Source organism: Rhodamnia argentea, chromosome 11 (genome assembly GCF_020921035.1).
Source record: "Rhodamnia argentea isolate NSW1041297 chromosome 11, ASM2092103v1, whole genome shotgun sequence".
NCBI lineage: Eukaryota > Viridiplantae > Streptophyta > Magnoliopsida > Myrtales > Myrtaceae > Rhodamnia > Rhodamnia argentea.
In genome coordinates this window covers 17,686,182-17,705,378 of record NC_063160.1, presented here as the reverse complement: position 1 = coordinate 17,705,378, position 19,197 = coordinate 17,686,182, and the positions used below count along the sequence as shown (strand labels likewise).

Below are 19,197 nucleotides of genomic sequence, written 5' to 3'. Positions count from 1 at the left end.
GGATTGGACCTAAGCAAGGATATTTGCTATTTGATCCGTGTCTCGAGAAAGCCCAAATGGCTAGGCCCATTTATCATGGGCCCATTTATTTTGCAGGCCCAGCATGCGAACGGCGCTAGCTTGGGGGAAACCCTAGAAAACCAATTCTAGTTTCCGGGATCCAACGGACAGTACCGAGTAGAAGTTCCATCGTAGCCGTTGAACACGAGATCGCTTGCCCCGGATATAAGAGCCGCACCATGTGAAACCCTACTGGTCGTACATCGTTGCTGTCAGTGCCGCTCACTGAGAGGAGCTGCCTTTTGCGAGCCAAGGTACTTCGGTTTAGATTTTCATGCTTAGATGACTGTAGGTCACTTCTGATCTCATAATTATTAGGTTGTGCTCGATATATTGCTTTATGGATCGTTAATGTAGGTAGCTTCCCGGAATCGCAAGCGTAAAGCTGCTCAACTATGTCTTTGTATCTGTGTATATAGTTCGCTTTTAGATGGTCGGAGATTGTATGGATGCAATCCTCGAACTGGCGAATTGTGTTCTTATTGTACTTGTTGAGGTGGAGCCTGTAATGAGTTCTGGCATATGGCTGTAGTATGCTAACACTTGCGAGTACTAGTCTCTGTGCAGATATCGTGATTCTGGTGTTTGGTGCTTTCTATGTGTAATGCAAGATTTGATCTAGCTGAAAACAATGAGATATTAATATTAGACTCAGGACTTATGCTTTGGAATGAATTATGAGATGATCTGTAGTTATGGGATCCTATTTTGCCAGAAATTGGTCTAAAGATCTAAGTGTGTTTTGGAAATCCTCTCTTTGTCATGTTGGTCCATCACCTCTTCCAGCAAAGGTTGAAATGAAGTCCCCCAAAAAAATTAGTCAGTAATCAAGGCTGGAGTCTCAAAGGGGCTCATTTGCCATGACCCTAATCTGGGTTTTTGGAAAGAGATACCATTGAGCCAGAGAATTGGCATAGCTTCATGTCACAGGCCTTTGGTGGGGGCATTTTTCGCATTTGCTGGAGGTGGTGGTGACAGGGCATGCTGGAGTTCCTTAATTATGGTTTCAAGTTTTAGATCCCTACCTGCTTGTTATCTTTGTTTTCCTTTTGTTACAAAAGATAGTTTTTCAGTTTATCAGATTGTGTTGGTTTGACTTTCTTCTTTTGAAATTTATCAAGTCTAGATGCTTTTCATCCTAATACAAATCTAATTTGCCCATCTTTCGAATATTTGGGAAATTCTGTAATTTTAATGCCTGTAAAGTGTGGTATCACAGTTCCTTTCCAAGTGTTTAGTGCCCCCATTCTCCATGTGACTGAATTAATTCAACCAGTGGGCACCTGGTTGGAGCTAAATTTTTTTGCACTTTCACCCAAGATTACAGGAGTCAAAGGAGCTATTGTTACTCTGCTATTGAAGACATACATTGGCTTTTTTTTTTGTTCATGTATTACAGGCTTGGAAATCCTTGTTCTATGAAGTAAAATTGCATTGAGTTCATTACAATTGTTTGAGTTTCTTTATCATGAAATGTTGACCTGCTCTTAATGAGCCATGCAGATTTTACCATTAAGAAGGGATCATGTCTCATCGTAAGTTTGAACATCCAAGACATGGCTCTTTGGGATTTCTTCCTAGGAAGAGAGCCTCCCGCCACAGAGGAAAAGGTTTTTGATGCTTTTCCCTTGTCTGCATAGGCATTTTGAAGACTTGTGGTTTCTCCAGTTCATCTCCATATAATGTCATGTTTAGAAGTTATAATCGGTTATACTGAAAACTTGAATTACTGACACAATAATTATCTGCGGTATACACTTCTGATGATGGATACATGTAGCTTGAAACCCTCAGCTTTTTGTTAAAGTTTTATTTGACGCATAAAATAGCAAGTTGCTGATTCGCTTGAGGTATTCTGTATGATACGATATAGTTCTATAGTGGCGACATAGTCATGCTAGAGTAGTAACATTTTTTTTATTTGGAAACAATTTAAATGACTGGCTTGTTGATGTTGTCTGCTATATCCTCTCATAACCACTCTATCATCCTATTCTAAATTACTTCCCTTCTTCTAATTCTGAATAATGTTCAATATTTGTTCTTGTTTTTATGTTGCAGTCAAGGCCTTCCCAAAGGATGATGCAACAAAACCGTGTAGGTTAACTGCCTTTCTGGGGTATAAAGCTGGGATGACTCATATTGTCAGAGACGTTGAAAAGCCAGGATCCAGTGAGTTTGCATGTGTGCCCAATTAATTTGTGGTGGTCGTAGTAGTGCAAGAAATTGAATAAGTCTATTCATATGGGAATTTATCGGCAGTTTTTATATCATATACGTAACAAATCTGCATTATATCAGGATTCTTTTGTGTCTACTTGTTATTATTGTTAACAAGATGTTATAGTTACTTCATGTTGTGAGGTAAACCTTAAAGGTTGGAGGTAATCAGTTTCTGAATTGAGCGAATCTCTTCATCACTTAACGTAGTTTACTGCAAATGTGATAATCATTTGAAAAATGCTTGAGTTAGTTTCTAGCAAAAGTTGCCTGATGCCCTTTGTTAATTGGTGTGTGCAGAACTTCACAAGAAGGAAACATGTGAAGCAGTAACTGTGATTGAAACCCCTCCTATGGTTGTGGTTGGTTTAGTTGGCTATGTTAAAACCCCTCGTGGGCTCCGTTCTTTGAACACTGTCTGGGCTCAGCATCTTAGCGAAGAGGTGAAGAGAAGATTCTACAAGAACTGGTGTAAGTCCAAAAAGAAGGCTTTCACCAAGTATTCTAAGAAATATGAATCTGAAGATGGGAAAAAGGACATTCAGGTGCAATTGGAGAAGATGAAGAAGTACTGTTCTGTTATCCGTGTTTTGGCCCATACCCAGGTAAACATTACTTGCTTTCTTGCTAAACTTGTAATCTCCTCCGATGCAATGCGAAAATTTGTGCATCTGAAGGATTTGAATGCTGCATGTGCCTCATGATATACGATTTGGGAATCTCCCTACTGTAGTGGGGTCCTTAATTAGCTGCTTCTTTCTAATTCTTAATGGTCTGATTGTGTAGATAAGAAAAATGAAGGGACTGAAGCAGAAGAAAGCCCATCTCATGGAGATTCAAGTGAATGGTGGGACTGTTGCCCAGAAAGTTGATTATGCTTATGGATTCTTTGAGAAGCAGATTCCAGTGGAAGCTGTATTTCAGAAGGATGAGATGATTGACATCATCGGAGTGACCAAGGGTAAGGGCTATGAGGGAGTGGTGACGAGGTGGGGTGTAACTCGCCTTCCTCGTAAGACCCACCGAGGGCTTCGGAAGGTAGCTTGTATTGGGGCCTGGCATCCTGCTAGGGTCTCATTCACAGTTGCCAGGGCTGGTCAAAACGGTTATCATCATCGCACTGAGATGAATAAAAAGGTCTACAAGGTTGGGAAAGCGGGTCAGGAGTCTCATTCTGCTATGACTGAATTTGACAGGTTTGTTTGTAAGCTTGTGCCTTGATTATTTTTCCTTTCTTGTGTTGCTTACTCTTCACGTTTTAGAGTCTCAAGAGTAGGTCAAAACATGACATTCTTACTCTACATGAGGGAAGTCATCAAACTGGGAGGGATACGTCTGATGTGGCTATTTATGTCGATTCTAGGACTGAGAAAGACATTACACCTATGGGAGGGTTTCCCCACTATGGTGTGGTGAAGGAAGACTACCTGATGATAAAAGGATGCTGTGTGGGCCCGAAGAAGCGTGTTGTCACGTTAAGGCAGTCCTTATTGAAACAAACTTCTAGAGTGGCCATGGAGGAGATCAAACTCAAGTTCATCGATACGTCCTCCAAGTTTGGCCATGGTCGTTTCCAAACAGCACAGGAGAAGGCCAGGTTCTTTGGAAGGCTCAAGGCTTGATAGCTAATCTAGAACTGAGGATTTCTCGCTTGTCCTGAGCAGTTTCTGGGGACTGTTCAATTCAGCCCATACAACTTGGAAGTTTCTTCAACTTACCTTTCTGTTCGAGTTTGAAATATTTTTTGCTGCTAAATTCCATCGCTCTAGGAGTATTATTGAGCCTTGGAGAATATGAGCAATATAATGGAGTATTTGGTTCAATTTTTAACTTTTTGTTGTTTAAGGAGCTATTGGCGCTCGCATCCTAAGCCAAATTTAGGAGACATGCCAAACTAGGGTGAACTGTCTACCTTCATTGATTGGGGTGGAATTCAATAAAGCATGATGCGAGTTCATGGATTTGAATGAGAGCCTTAGCCCGGTGGGACTACCATCTGCCAAGATTCAGATTCAGATTCAGATGAGCATAAACGACAGCACGTCAGCATCAACCTGTCATATCCTGCCTGCGAGGTCTCTACAGTCCCCACGTAACATTCCCATGGGACCATGAAATAAGACCTGGAGAGAGAGAGAGAGAGAGAGAGAGAGAGAGAGAGCAAAGACGCTCGAGTCACATCATGGGGTTTCTGTCTTTTCCCTTTTCCCCACCTCCATGGTTCAATTTCATGAGAAAAAATACAAAGATTGCTTGAGATGGTGACCAAGGTCAGAAAGGAAGTAAGAAAATGTTTAAATCTTTTTTTCATTCGGCATAATGTCGCGTAGAGTAGGGGTGAGCAAACTAGACTGGTACGGACCGGCCCGGGACCGGACCGGACCAGGCGGGTTGGTCTGGTCCCAATAAATGGGACCGGTGACCGGGCGGTCCGATTCTCGGTTCTAGGTGGATGGGACCGGCTCGGACCGTCCGGACCGGACCACCTATAATATATGTAATTATATATATATAATTAAAAAAATGAAGTTTTCATTTGTTTTCAATGTTCATTTCTCGAGCCATTTCCATTGTTAAGCTATACATTCTTGAAATTCGGACAACCTTTCAATGTTATGAATACGATATATCTTATTTATTATGGTCTTTTCCAGTGCATTGTAGAGTGAGTGTACGCTAGCATGTTCTTTCCGGAAAGACATGATTCAATCGGTTCATTTAATATAGTGGTAGAAATTTCTTCTTGTTGATGCATTTCGGTTGTTCATTTCAATGAGTAATCATGTATTTTGTTTACGTACACTGCTTGGAAGTGGAATTCATTTAGTGAACAACATCACTATTAGTATGTCTTCACCAACTAAGTTTTTTCGATTCTGTCCTTTATATATTTTTATTGTGTTAGCGGTTAGACCAATGTCATTGTTAAACCTACCATTATGTGAAGACACACATTCATAATGAAGGTGAGTAAATTGGAACAACGTCTTTTTTTTATTCAACCGGGGGTATAAATTGTAATTTAACATGCAATTGAAGCATATTATATTTCAAAGGTTAGATTTTAACGGTCCCATCGGGCCTGGACCGGGACCGGACTGGACCGCTGGTCCCGGTTCGGTCTTTGGTCCCGAAAATTTGGGGATCGAGACTACTGGTCCGGTCCCCGATTCCATACTGAGATCAGACAATGCACACCCCTAGCGGAGAGCTTATGCTTTCCTGTAATGTCAAGGGGGGATGATGAGGACGGGTCCCTCCGTCTTTTCGAAAATGTCTTTATATGCAAAAGAAGAATCGCCATATTTTCACTATGATGGAATGACCTCCACCACTTCATGCAATTGCTTATGAGTGCTTGTATAGATTCAGTCTCTCTCAACTACTAAAATCGCAGCACATATCCCTATTGCTTTCGGTTCCAGCTGCTCACATCTCCTTTCTTCACTCAGTTCTTTTCTTTATATTTTTGTCCTTTTCATTTTGGTGTATTGGACCTTAGATGCGGGCTGGCTTCACGTCCTTTACCGGACATGGTGATTGCCTTGTTGACAAAGGTCCTTAATGAATGGCACTTCCGAATGACACCTCTCTCTCTCTCTCTCTCTCTCTCTCTCTCTCTCTCACTCTCATATCTTTTTCAGCTGTCATGCAAGTCACTATAGTATGGCCTTTACCCCCCCTCCAGGACCTTATTTTATATCAAGAATATTCTTTTCTTGCGTGACAAGTCGATATTCGTTCCAGCTTTAATGCCTTAGAAATTAAAAAAAAAAAAAAAGGACTAAGATAATACAGATAGCAGCACTAGTGTTTGTCACAAAAGCATATACATGCATATTGGAGTCTCTATTGACTTGGCAACTAGTAAGTTTCTTTCTTTTCTTCAATTACACTGTATCTAATCAAGCTCTTGACTCAATCATAGATTTGGGGGAGTAAACTACGCAAAGTCATTATGACGAAAGTACATATAATCTCGGCAGAACACTACGTTCCTCCTATTGAAGGAAAATGAAAGCAATCCCTTTTGGTAAATGTGTTAGACAATTACACGTTGGAACCATTTTAACATTAACTCTGCGAAGGTTGATTAACTGTATTCTCATGATTTTCTCCTTTTGACAAATCAAGATTCAGTTTTCAATAATTGATGTGGAAGTAGTTTGTGTCGTGTGTTATCTTATGAATAACAGGTATGCTTTCTAGTTCATCGCCTATCCCGGAACCAAATTCTATAACAGACTCTTGGAATGCCATATGTTCCAAAGCCATTGCCTAACATGTTATTCCCCCATATCTATTATCTGACCAGAGATGTCTCTGCTTCTTTCATGTCTCTGGCTCTAAAATCACCAAGGGCCATTAAATTACTATAATTTTCCGTACATAAAGAAACTGATTGTGGAGCAGATTTTGCGCTCTCTCTCCCTCTCTCTGTCTCTTCCAGGTTATGCTGTGTCTAGCAGCTTTCTCTTTTCTTTCTTCTTTCTTTCTTTCTTTATTTGGTGGGGAATAATCATGGAGTTATGGTTGGATGGATGTTGCTTACATCATTACCATAAAGTGGGTATGTTGGATATAGCTTTGATTGCACATCATTGCCATCATGCAGCCATTTAACCAGAAAATTTAACCTCTTTAAACTCTATAATCATGTCAAGGGGTGTATGATGAGTGTGATTAAGAAATCTAAAACAATCTCACCCTCCCAACCAAGAGAAATTGGGACATGTGGCTTAGTGAGATGATGTAAGAGTTGGGATCTTGGAGGATTTTCTGAAAACAGAAGAACCAGAGACACTGCTTAAGAAGCACTGCTTTTGGCCTCCCCAGACAGGAAAGCCCATTCCTTGTCACTTTTTTTTTTTTTTAAGTCTCCACCCCCAGACAAGGTATAGTATCCATTAAGTTAAGCATCAAACAACATACAACATCACAACATAGCAAAAGAAGAAAAGGGAAAGGACTATCATTTAACTTTGTCTTTACTTTGTCCTACTTGGGTATAAAGGTAGCTTAGAAGATCTGCGCTCTAGACATTGCATTCAGAAGTCGTGGGTCTTGGTTTTGGATGGCTTCATAGAAGTTCAAGTTTTTAGGACCAGGAGGCTAGCAAGGATGCTCCTACTTCCCAATCATTTCCAGGATCCAGACAGGATTTTTTAAGACCACCCACAAACAAGGTTAGTTGATAAATGTACACATTGGTCTTTTGCCGATAAAGAAACTGAGGACGCAGCCGCTAAAACTGAGTAAGTTCTTTTCCTCCTCCTGGTGTAGCACTTTATGTATGTCTACCTTCTGAGTGCACTTTCCTGTGACACCAGTCATTAGTTTCAAACCTGGTGAATTACCCGCAATCGCAACGTTTGAAATGATTTGCTGTTATATATGGCATTTTTTTTAAGGTTCGCTTTAAGGTTGTGTCGTCTTTCTGTTAAAGAAAACTTAATTTATCTAAGGAGGTCGTGTAATGAGTTTTGTCCTACCTCATTGGCCACTGTTCTTCTTCCTGAACAGCCATGATAATTGCAAGTCAATTAGCTTCGGCAGTATAGGCTGCATCTCTGTTCAATACCTAATCTAAGGTTATTTTGGAAACATATTTTAGTTCCTTGTCAAAATATCCCTGATGCATTTATGGAGATGGATCATCCGCTCTTTCGAGGTTCATTTGCAATTCACCATTCTTCACCTTCTTTCAGACCCTTCTAAGTGATTGTTTTAAGGGGTGACAATGGGCTATCAATTCAAATAGTTTTTATTGGAGAGCATGTGATAGTAGATCGAAATTCAAATAATTTTGAGTTCACGGCACGCCCATGCACTTGGGGGATGATCTAAGACATTGTTATCTTGCTTGAATTTTTGTGCAGCAATTAAGAAGTGAGTTTTCAAAGGATTCTGTAGATAGAGCTTTCTGGATATAGTCGCGGGCGTGAGCCGTGTGGATCCTCGGATACCAAAAAAAAAAAAAGAAAAACATGATCATTGGAAACAATTAAAATCGCCTCTTAGTCCCCGAAAAACACTTCATAAACTGCCAAGAAAGAAGCATCGAGCATTTCCTGGACAACCATGAATGGATTTGATTCTGAAAGTCCAAAGCCATGGAGCATGTATACGAATTCAGATCCCAGCTCATCCCAAGCAACACTAGACAGGGAAGCTCCATGGAAGAGCTTTGGAGCATCATTGAATGCCATATCTTTTGGATTTGTTGCCACAGCAATTTTGATATCTTTGTTCCTTATCTTGGCTGTCTTTGAACATCTGTTCAGAGCCAGTCCCTCTTTCACTTCACCTGAACCCGTGAACAATAGTTCTCTGGAAGCAGGAGAAGAGACGGAGAAGCTCCGCAATCCACAGCTAGTAAGTTTCACCTACGTTTTATCCATAAATCTCCCTTTGTAATCGCCTTTTACAATCTAATGGACTAGCAAGACCTTTTCAAGATCCTTCTTTACAGGGATCTTGTGGACTCACAGTTCCAGTTTCATCCTTTGATGCCAAATTGGGCAGAGAGCTTCTCGTTGAACTCACTCATAGAAGAATATAATCACAGAAACCACCCTTTAGATACTTCAGTTCTGCATTTAGCTTCTGTTTATCCTTCCTCATGTGGGCATTAGTTTATTCTTACCCAATGGCAAGTCGGTCAAAAACACACACAAAAAAAAGGCGAGGTAGCGCAATTCGCTAGGACAAGATAACATGGCCTCTGGGACAGGCCCTCTTTTGCTAAATGTCGCTACTGGAAGAGAACAGCAAGGACACGTAAAAGACCATGAATAAAGGAACAAGATCGAGTTCCTTCGGACTGATCTTAGTATGATGTATTGCACATAGGGTGACCACCATGTTGAGCTTTTGTGAAACTGATCAAGATTCTCACTTTGTAATAACAGGTGTTTCCGTCGTATGCTTCAGACATCCCGGTGCTAATGCCGGCACAGCATCGTCCCACCTACATTGCTCAACCGGCTCCTCTCCCCTGTCCTAGAGAAGGGATCAATCGGCCTTATCATGAAGACAACTTCTCTTTTGCGAGTGTATAGTTCCTGCCTATCAGAACCATCACTGAATCTGCTTGTATATTGGGAAGTGCATGAGATTCTCATTTTTGAACCACATGTTTCACTTTAAACAACACCCCTCGCAGCAAAAAAGAAACAAGGTAAATGAGTAGTTTAGCCTAATGGAGATGAACAGGAGCCGGGAGGTAAATATGGGATCGTTTTCCAGTTTACGATGTACGGTACACTGGCATCAATGAAAATGAGCAGTGAACAGCTTGATAAGATCTAAGAGACCTGAAACACAGAAGCACGAATTCAATTTTGGAAAAGGGAAGCTTCCCCTGTGGGTTAGTCCATCTCTGAGTGACAGCATAAGGAGCACCTACCATTCAAGTCCGATCTCTGCACCAAAATGTTGTTTGCCACCGTTTCGTGGCAGACGAGTAATGGGAATCAAAAAAAGATGCACCAAAACGCCGTGCATCTTACTCGCTTGAATATCTTACATTCACCCTTAGTATTAACTCGCTTGAATATCTTACATTCACCCTTAGTATTAACGGGCGTTAACAACTCTGCTGGACTAGGCAGATCTTGTACTTCGGCAGTACAGGGGGAAATTATTGTCTGGCCCAAAAAGCCGAAAATGAAGTTGGCAAAAAAAGAACTGAACTGAACTAGTGAGGAGGTAGGAGTACAAGGCGCCGGGCCCTATCTTCAAACTTCGGTACTCTCACTTGAGATGTTCTCAGTATATGCAAAACAAAGCAGAAAAAGGAACAAGAATAAACAAAATTAACCATCAACCTTCTCAGATGGTAGTCACACCACATGAGTTGCATACTTGTGCCTCAATAATCCTACAGGAAAGGTGCGAATTGTTAATGACATAGCATCAGCTACTGACAACAGTCCAGAAGATTACCAAAAAGTGGCCATACATTGATACCCCAGACAAAAGAGCCTGTGGTATATTGAGATTCATGGAATTTCAACTTTCTTCTTAATTAGGTGAATTGCTTTTCGCTCTCTGCCGAAATGGACTTAAGAATTGCTGCATCATCCTAGGAAGCTGAAGTGTTACGTGAATACAGATTGGGAATATAAATTGCATGCTTTAGCTTTACACATTTAAATAAAAATGATCTTACGAGTAATATACGAACAAGGACAGCCCATCCAGCTGAGAAATTTCAAGCCCAAAAATTTGCCAACACATATCTTACCTTCCACTCTGTGCCTCAATTCAGCTATTTGCCTGGCCGTACAACTTTTCAACGCGTGCTATAACTGCTGTTTGTGCCACTTCAAGTGGATTCCATTGTCTGCATAAGACCGGATGAGTACTGCTAATGGTCTTCAAGTGTTTCTTCATCTGGTAATACAATAGTCAGCAGAGAATACTTAACCCGGAGAGAAATCCTTCCCTTCTCAACCATGAGCCTTGCCCCGGAAACAACCCAATAGCCAGGAGACTCCTCTGGCCCTCTTGCCATCTCCGTGGTGTCGACCAACTTTAGAAGCTTGGGTGCTTGAACAGGCACTGGCGGTCCACCAGGGTAAACAGCAGAGTTTATATTCACCTCTGCAGGTCTGGGTGGTGGTTTCTGAACTGTGGAGAAGTGATGACTTATTAGTGTTGATATGAGTCCTGACTTGGCTGCTAATCCGGGAGATCCATCCCACTCTGGACGTTTAACTACGGTGGCTCCCAATGCTGTAGCAAAGCGGAGTCGTAAGAAAAGAACGTTCTTCATCCCATAGTTCTCTACCTGCAATTGGGCACCAGTAACAATGGACAGATCCTCATCAGACTCAACAGGAGCAGTGCAGACATGGGAGAAGTTCTTCCACTGGACTTTCTCGTAGTACTTCCTATCATAGGATTCATGGGCAAAGTTGCCACTCGGATCATCCATGAGTTGGAATATTTTTGGAAGAGAGGAGAGGTGCTGCAAATGAATTGCTAGACGGTCACTTCTTTTACCTTCCAAATAAAGCCTTAGGCCAGTGACAGGCCTCTTACCCACATCAACCTACCATGTAACACAGGGAACAGAATAAGCTAGAAGATAGGTCATAATAATCATAGAGTAATACTACTTCCTCGAAGTTCTGCAAAAATCCACCAGATTATTCTCAATCAATAAATTCCTGACAAAAGCTCCAAGTTTTTCTATGGCCGAATGGGCCAACTGCGCAACAGAAAAACTCCTCCATGCTTTATCCCTTCAATCTAACTAAGAAAATGTGATGCAGGCAAAAAGAAAATTAAGAAAAAAAGCATAATCATGAGGATATACGACACAATGAACCAGCATAATGAAAAGAGAACAAATGAGAGATGACTAGACAAAAATTTACCGGGGTGGTATTCACATATAGCTTGGGTCCCATCAAGCTGAAACGCAAAGAACTAGTGCTTTGTCGCTTGCGCTGGGGACCAAGAGGAAGCTCGCTGAACACTGGTGCCCACTGCCTGGGCAGCTGGAACTCCAAAAATTGGTGGAGCTCTTCTATGGGGGGTTTATCTGCAAAGATAAAGGTGATGAGGTAGATACATATTGATGGCAACAACACAATTAAAAAAAATCTGCAAACTGCTCGAAATGTCTCAGGGAAATTCAATGGAAGCTTTGCAATAGCTTTTTAACGTGAACTAATATTTCTTTAGCATTACCGAGGAATATCCATCATATAGGAATGTAGTGACGGATAAACAACATAGCTAACAAAACAAAGAGACGCCAATAACCGAACTAATATATGGACAAGGCGAAGAATGACTAACATCTTAAATACAAGTTAATTGAATGGCTCAAAAAGCCACTTCCTGGAACTCCACTCAATAGTGAGGTAATGGGAATGAACGACATTGAGATGACATCAGGCTCCAGCTGAACGGTGTTTAACCAATCATTATGAGACAGGTGTTTACTAGCACTCCCCCCCCTCCTCTTGCAAATGGTTACAATGTCCTGCATTTTAGCAACCAGGAAACAACTTTCACCAAGTGTTTAAAATGTATAACTTGCCAGAAACCTTAGCAGACAAAATTAACCTGAACATCAAACAATACCTCCTTGAGTAGATAAGAACTTGATGAGCTAGCGTCTGCAAACCGCAGCCGCTGCTCCCTGATATCGAACTGAAAAATAAATGTTCAAATAAGACAATGATAGTTTTGGTATATCCATTTTGCAATGACTTTCTGAGAGTTGAACTCATCCCCAAATCAAGTAGCTGTAGATCAGAAGATAATTCTCTTCTATTTAAGCCATGCAGCTATTAATGCAATGATAATATCTTAGTAATAAAACCAAAACTTTGGACAAGAGCTGATAATATCGGGGACGAGCCTAAGATCCATCCAGCAGAAAAATAACTAAGAAAGGCCTAAAGATCCATATATGCGAACCACTTAAAGTGCAATTATCCATATCTAGCGTTACAAATGGACACAGCTTTATGAGCTACTTTTGCAACTTCACAAACCTTATCATGCTGGTAAACTTGATCAGAAGCCATATACTGTCCATTACCATCAAGAAATCTCTTATCCGCCATTTCCTTCAGCCTCTTCTGTACATCAGCAGGCCGAAGGGTTGATGAATGCTGCTGCTTCACAAATATCACGTCCTTCCCTCCCATCTTTATGCCGACAATAATATGGGTCCCAAACATCTCGATGAACCTAGAAGCACATTTATATTAATTAAATGTTCAAGCTCTATGGAATTGCCCATTATGCACTGCTCCTACTAAAGATAAACATCACACAACTTCCATTGTCATTGCATTTATCTTGTGGAAAAATCCTACCATCAAACAATAAGGATATACTAACTTAGTCAAATGCAAGACGTTCAGAGGTTCCAGGTGACTAATCAAAGACTTCTTCTTTGCGCTAATTGACTAATCAAAGACTTGATAAGATGCAATTTGAAGTTAATGACTTGAAAAACACTAGCCAACAAGCATATGCAGAAAATGGGATTTTGGATCTTCCAATTCAAAAGAAGCATACATAATACAGATTGTCTGTATCAACACATAGCTCAATAATGGCATGCAGTAAAAAGTGGAAAAAAGTATCAAAGAAGTCCTAAACCAGAATTCATGACAAGGAACAAATTCACTATAATACTGACGGAGATGGACACAATCTCATAATAAGAGTGCAGTAAAAAATGGCGAAATATAATGCAGTCCACCTTGCCAGTGCAGCAGGTTCCCACGTCGTTGGGACAGCATTCTTGACATGATCACAGAGAACTATATGAGATTTTTCTAAGGCAACAGTATACAGAGTGATGAACACCCCATCAAAGGCAAGGGTCTTGGTGTTCGCTGAATCTTTCTGCCAACATCCCGAAAATTCAAACATCGCATCAAAGAGGCCTGAAGGTATTTTTCCAGTTAAAGACATGTCCTGGTTGAATTGCTCAGACATCTGTAAGAGAAAGAAGAAAGAGACAATTAAAAGTTGGAAATACACGGTACATAAAAAAAATGGTATGGAGCATGCACTTTTCTAAGGGCACTAACAAGCATTAGAAACATTTTCCTATACATAAACCTTTTTTGGGGGCTTTTTCTCACAGTATGATGAGTGGTAGCCCCTTGGCACCTCTGTGTTGAAATTCTTCTATTTTACTAACCCCGAAAAAGCAAGAAAATTTCACAACCAGACACACATATTCGACAAACATTTATAGATCCCGTGGATAAGAAAAGAAAACGAATTTGATGTTTAAAACATCAAGGAAGTAGTAGCCACCAGTGGAAGATACTTTGAAAGTGATGGCATAGGAATACCACATACATGCCAGATGCATTCAACAAAAATTAGGGAATGCACCCTGAAGAGAAATCATAGATTAATCAGGCGCAGCAAACTTCTATATGGCATTTGAAGAAATTCAATTACCTAAACCTTAGTGTCCGCAAGAATGGGAGAGAGAATTTTTTTATTGACATGCATGTGAATTGCCATATTACCAATACAAAAGTTTAGGTTAAGATTAGTAACGTAGAGCTGTCTTTTACTCTGCAAACTCCACAAAAACCAGATGCATACACCTCACATGATCATGCACACACTGAATGAGAAACAAGAGACAACCTTCAGATGGGAAAAGAAAACAACACTTAAACACGGTCTATCTCACGGAAGCAAGCTTCTAAATTGTTTTAGTTGATAGAACGGTTGTGACAGTGACAAAGACAGAGAAAATTGTTCAGTAACATAAGCAGAAAAAGAACACGAGTAGAAAGAACAATGTCAAGAAGGTACAAATGACATCAAGCAACAATAAATACCTGTTGGAAAGAAAGAATGTCGGACCTGAAACGTGTACGCTCTCCTTTATCACACTTAATCGATTTAGAGACATTCAGGATTGACAGCCCTCCGGGCAGAACAATCTCACGCCCATCATCTTCATCTAACTGAATCAACCGCGAATCAGTCGGATTTCCTTTACAATACTTGAGCCTTAGATCCTCAGCTACATCATATCCACGTCCAATGGATCCAATGGCTATCTTAGCAGCTTCTATAGCTGGAAGCTTTAGAGCCATCGCTCAATGCCTCAGAATTTTCCAGAAGAACATGGAAGAAATCTGAAAACAACCGGGGAAAAGAGGGGCTTAAGGAAGGTTACCAATGGTGCAATTCAGTTCATATTTTCATGCAAAAGCCCGAAGCAAAGAGTGTAGCAGAAGCAAAAGCTCCATAAGGACATGGATCCTCCCAATCAAGGAAAGAAGTTGGCGATTTATCTGTCATGCAGTGGAAGCAAGAAAAGCATGCCAGGATCGAGGCAGACACGGACGTCCAGTCACATTGTGCCGAAATCAGGGAAAGATCTAATGGGAGTAGCTCAAAGATGCATTTCAAGAACCATAAAGCACCAACAGATTGACGCAAACAAGTATGATACTCGGTGTCACAAGAGACTACATTTTGAGAACATAGAGCAGATCTAAACAGTCTAAAAAGAACGAAGGAATACCAAATTTCAGCTAAGGAGGAATCACTTGGCACATTCTTCCCCGCTCATGCGGATTGCGGCAGCAGCAGCAGAATGGCGACCAAAAGTCGGATCAGCAAGAGCCGAACTTCAGTTGGGCGAGTTGAGCTCGCAATGACAGTGAACACATTTGGCTTAACAACGCCTCTATCTCTCTCTCGAACTCCGATTGATCCAACACTGTAGCCAAAAAGGTGTAATATTCGACTCCAGTTGCCAAAACCATTAAAAAAGAAGAAACCCTAGCTGAAACGGATGAGCTTAGAGAGAGAGAGAGAGAGAGAGAGAGAGAGAGAGTGTTGACGAATTTTGAGACAGATTTCGGTTTGACCACCATAGGATATTGGGAGAGGATTAAGACAGTGACTTAAGTGACAGACGCGAGATAGACAGCGAGGTCAAAGAAGTTGTCGTAGTCTCACCGCCCGCCTCGCTACCGTAAAGGACGTCCAATTGGGGACCAATTTTGACATTTAGACCCATCTATTTTCTCGAAAAATAAATAATTTTAAAATATTTTATTAAAAATGACCATTTGTATCTCCTATATATATATATATATATATGAATAGACGAAAAATATCTTCATTATCTACGATAATATTTAGACATTAATTGTTATTGATAATGAAAAAAATTTCTATTGACGTATATTTTTTCAAATCATTCATCTTTCACGAATCAAATAAAATCTTAATAGTTATTGATTTGTTAAAATTATTTTTCTTTATGATTGAATTTAGGATTTGATGGTTAGCGCCGTAAAAGAGGTTGATTGAAGCTAATCCCATTATTTTCCACAAAGCACTACACTAAAACTAAAATCATGAGTGAACCAAGACTCCACATAAAATCTATGTCATTGTAACATATTTGTTACGCGGACTGATTACTCGAGTGCTTAAGAGCAACAAAAGTTTTTTTTTCTACTATAATTAGTAGCTTCCTAAAGAAGCAAGATCCGGTACCTTGGGTTTTGGATGGTACATTCAAACTAAATGCGTGATGTTCGAATTATCTACCCCGTTTAGAAATTGCAAACATCGGTTGTGTAGAGTAATACAAAGCGTCCAAATTTAATCGAAGCATTCACAATGGTTTGTGGATTTGTGCTGCTGTCTATCCAAATGATTACTAGGAACATAAGCAACTTAAAGTTAGGCACTTAAGGTTGTTTCTGCTTGTTGGCTAGATACTTTTCGTGACTTTCTTATCGGCAAACTAACAATTGCAAGGTTGACGATGTCAAGAGTTTCAATGGGCCATGAAGTATCCGAAGGGGAACACAGTCCATGTTTCGATGCTTGAACTAGTATTACTTCACTTGAAAATCAAGGAACATTGAGGTTTTTGAGTAAAGTTCGGCCTACCGGATCGCAAAATCAGGCATTAAGACTCGAAAGGAAAGGAGTTCGTCGGCGTCATGGCTGCGTCACGAGCTGTACATCCAAACCTTCCGTTGAATCGTTGCCACCTCCTCATTATGGAGCAACAACCAAACTTCTGATAGACAGCATAGCATGCATTAGCAAACTCTCAAAATAACTTGGTCATCGATCTGCATGATTTTTCAAACGCCATGCACGTGCCTGTCATGTGTCCTTCCTAGGGTTCCACACACATGCGTGAATTTTTTAACATGTGCATCCATCCTTCCAACTGTTGAGACCACACTGAACATCTTCCTTGGACCAGGATCCACATGTGTAGGTACAAAAGAACCGACCGACCGACCGACCGACCGACTTGTTTTCTCCAAAATCATTTGACCAAAAATCTACCCAAGAGAAGGGAAGGGAAGAGAAGAGAAGACCCGTTTTCACTTGCACACACTTTTGAGCCGCACCTTCCAAGTCCTAAACTATTTTGTCACAGTGAAAAGCGATCTCCTTCTTTTGTCAGGAAACCAAGACATGGGGCTCCGCTGTCATATCATATGGGTGGACTTCTCTCCTCCACCGGCAATTTCCCACCACTAAGCTTGCACTTGCCGTTCCATGTCTCCATCTCCAAACCTACCCACGTTGCTCCTCATCCATCCATCCATCATTTTCTTTTTACATGTCTCCTGCAATTTTGTAGCTCTCTTATGTCCGCATCCCCTCCCTGACCCCCATTCTCTCCCTAACCCTTTTGCCTCTTTGTCATGTCCTTTTCCGAGCTTTAGCTGCTCCCATCTCCATCCGAGCTCCTTCGCCATTCATCTCCCATCCAATTAGTTATCATATTCCCATACCTGAAGCAACGAGGATGAACAGTTACTCCAAGATGAGAGCTTTCGGCACCAGCAAGTCGAGATCTGTGGACTTCTCAGAACTGCTGCCGTCTTTTCCTGCTCAGACTCCGAAACCAATTGCCAAGGCGGGGATCGAGGAAGCGAGACCCGACGACAGTTCTTGCTCCGAGAAAGAAGACAAGGAGGACTACTCGGATGGGGAGAGATTCGGGGTGATACTCGGTAGAAGCAGCTCGGTCTCCGCCGCTTCCGACGGGTTCAGGTTCGACAGGCAGAAGAATGCTGGGATTGTGAAGAGAGTGTTCTCCATGAGAAGATCTTCTTCAGTCTCTGAGAGGTATTGTCGGATACATGACCAATCCGTGACGTTGTCGTCATCGCAGGTGGATGAAGAGGAAGGCAGTGTGGAGGGAATGGGATCTGCCAAGAAGAAGAAGAAGAAGAACAGGGGAGTCAATAATATCTTTAAAGCCTGCAAGCGACTTCTGGGAATCTAAGCTTATTGTTCATCTGGGCGCCATGGACGTGCAACTTTTCTTTTTAAAGTCCCTCGCGTGTATTGAGAGACTTAGACGCTCTCTGTCCTCCCTGGTGCAGCTGATGAGGTTTTTGCTGCTTCAGTGTCTTGCTGCATCCCCCAACTCTACATTTTCATCATTAACTGTTCGTTCGTTTCGGCAGTTATTACTAGTGTATTTCACTTTGCAAAACAGTGAATTTACGAGAGTATTTCATTTCGCAAATCTCAAGGCTGAATCAAGATTCTCTGAGATATCACATAAAGATGAAGGGCACTAGATGTTTCTTTTCTTGTCTGGCCAATTCGCTTCTGCAGTCGATTCTTGCTACTTGTTCTTTCTGCAGAAAACCAAGAGTCCCCCAAGATATAGCAGAGCCTAACCATCTAGTTCATGATCGATAGTTTTCCAAATTAAAAGGGACAGTGTGGAATAATGTGGGCAAATGCTACATGGTCAACTTCAGCTATTAAATGGCCTCGCTTTTACTATTGAGTAGGCTTAAGAGACTAGACCAAGCCTGCCCACCTGTAATTTTGTGCACGGGAACATTGCCGATGGCCATATCTGTTGTTACATTCAAGCTTGTCGACCCCGACCGTTGTATCGTTCCTCTTGTCAGCCCTCGGATTTGTAGGTTGCCAATGTCGAGTGTTGAATTGGAGAACGGCAAATTTACCTAAGTTTTATTCACAGCACCATGGACTCACCGAGAAGATGATCTAGGAAGACTTACTCGACAAAGCAGAACATCCTTCCAAAATCGACCCCTCGACAGAACATTCTACAAGATATCATGGGATAGGATTGGGCATGTTATGTTGTTTACTAAAATATTGCACGACATAAACCGGGTTAATTGTTAATTTCTACATGACTTGACAAAGGAGTAGTGGCGATTCTCAACGAGAAAAACCCAAACTCAATATGACGCGGCACAACTAGACTAGAAACTGATAAAAATTGACACTTGTGCAATCATGTTCCACGAAGAACAATATGTAATTATGTCTACACAGAAGGACACAAACACACATGCAAGCACAAATTGCCGACACTCAGCATTAGCATCCTGCTACCTTAAAAGTGAAGAGAGTTAAAGCCTC

The 19,197-nt window shown here is 41.1% G+C and overlaps 2 protein-coding genes, 2 long non-coding RNA genes and 1 other non-coding gene across 8 annotated transcripts; 3 read left to right on the top strand and 2 right to left on the bottom strand.

Moving 5' to 3' along the window:
- The first annotated feature begins 177 nt into the window (after positions 1-177).
- Positions 178-4,108, top strand: LOC115747250 (60S ribosomal protein L3). 3 transcript variants are annotated; one of them, XM_030683322.1, is made up of 6 exons: positions 178-314; positions 1,564-1,670; positions 2,122-2,232; positions 2,581-2,885; positions 3,067-3,476; positions 3,644-4,108. In XM_030683322.1, the coding sequence occupies exons 2-6, from the start codon at positions 1,586-1,588 to the stop codon at positions 3,900-3,902; spliced, it is 1,170 nt and encodes a 389-aa protein (XP_030539182.1). In that variant the 5' UTR covers positions 178-314; positions 1,564-1,585; the 3' UTR covers positions 3,903-4,108. The 3 variants fall into 3 exon arrangements, with proteins under 3 accessions (XP_030539182.1, XP_030539183.1, XP_048128809.1); XM_030683323.2 differs by lacking the exon at positions 178-314 and adding an exon at positions 847-1,070; XM_048272852.1 differs by lacking the exon at positions 178-314 and adding an exon at positions 1,333-1,450.
- On the bottom strand, positions 2,892-19,127 carry LOC125312897. The gene is made up of 3 exons (XR_007196972.1): positions 19,117-19,127; positions 9,877-9,880; positions 2,892-3,039 (listed from the first exon to the last, which is right to left on the bottom strand). It is a non-coding gene; the product is annotated as an uncharacterized LOC125312897 (long non-coding RNA).
- On the top strand, positions 7,010-8,216 carry LOC125312896. The gene is made up of 3 exons (XR_007196971.1): positions 7,010-7,175; positions 7,295-7,466; positions 8,160-8,216. It is a non-coding gene; the product is annotated as an uncharacterized LOC125312896 (long non-coding RNA).
- On the top strand, positions 8,266-9,584 carry LOC115747257. Its single transcript, XR_007196970.1, has 2 exons — positions 8,266-8,655; positions 9,192-9,584. It is a non-coding gene; the product is annotated as an uncharacterized LOC115747257 (transcript).
- LOC115747243 (MACPF domain-containing protein At4g24290) lies at positions 10,383-15,664 on the bottom strand. Of its 2 annotated transcripts, XM_030683301.2 has the most exons (8): positions 15,320-15,664; positions 14,625-14,927; positions 13,517-13,755; positions 12,798-12,996; positions 12,382-12,450; positions 12,094-12,280; positions 11,667-11,833; positions 10,383-11,338 (listed from the first exon to the last, which is right to left on the bottom strand). In XM_030683301.2, the coding sequence occupies exons 2-8, from the start codon at positions 14,883-14,885 to the stop codon at positions 10,652-10,654; spliced, it is 1,809 nt and encodes a 602-aa protein (XP_030539161.1). In that variant the 5' UTR covers positions 14,886-14,927; positions 15,320-15,664; the 3' UTR covers positions 10,383-10,651. The 2 variants fall into 2 exon arrangements, with proteins under 2 accessions (XP_030539161.1, XP_030539164.1); XM_030683304.2 differs by lacking the exon at positions 15,320-15,664 and having other exon boundaries at positions 14,650-14,784.
- Positions 19,128-19,197: the final 70 nt, after the last annotated feature.

Coding starts and splice junctions, on each gene's coding strand:
- LOC115747250 (XM_030683322.1), top strand. CDS start 1,586: ATGTCTCATCGTAAGTTTGAACATCCAAGACATGGCTCTTTGGGATTT. Junction 1,671..2,121: donor CTCCCGCCACAGAGGAAAAG/GTTTTTGATGCT, acceptor TTTATGTTGCAG/TCAAGGCCTTCCCAAAGGAT. Junction 3,477..3,643: donor GCTATGACTGAATTTGACAG/GTTTGTTTGTAA, acceptor TGTCGATTCTAG/GACTGAGAAAGACATTACAC.
- LOC115747243 (XM_030683301.2), bottom strand. CDS start 14,885: ATGGCTCTAAAGCTTCCAGCTATAGAAGCTGCTAAGATAGCCATTGGA. Junction 13,756..14,624: donor ACATTCTTTCTTTCCAACAG/GTATTTATTGTT, acceptor TTTCTCTTACAG/ATGTCTGAGCAATTCAACCA. Junction 11,339..11,666: donor TATATGTGAATACCACCCCG/GTAAATTTTTGT, acceptor GTTACATGGTAG/GTTGATGTGGGTAAGAGGCC.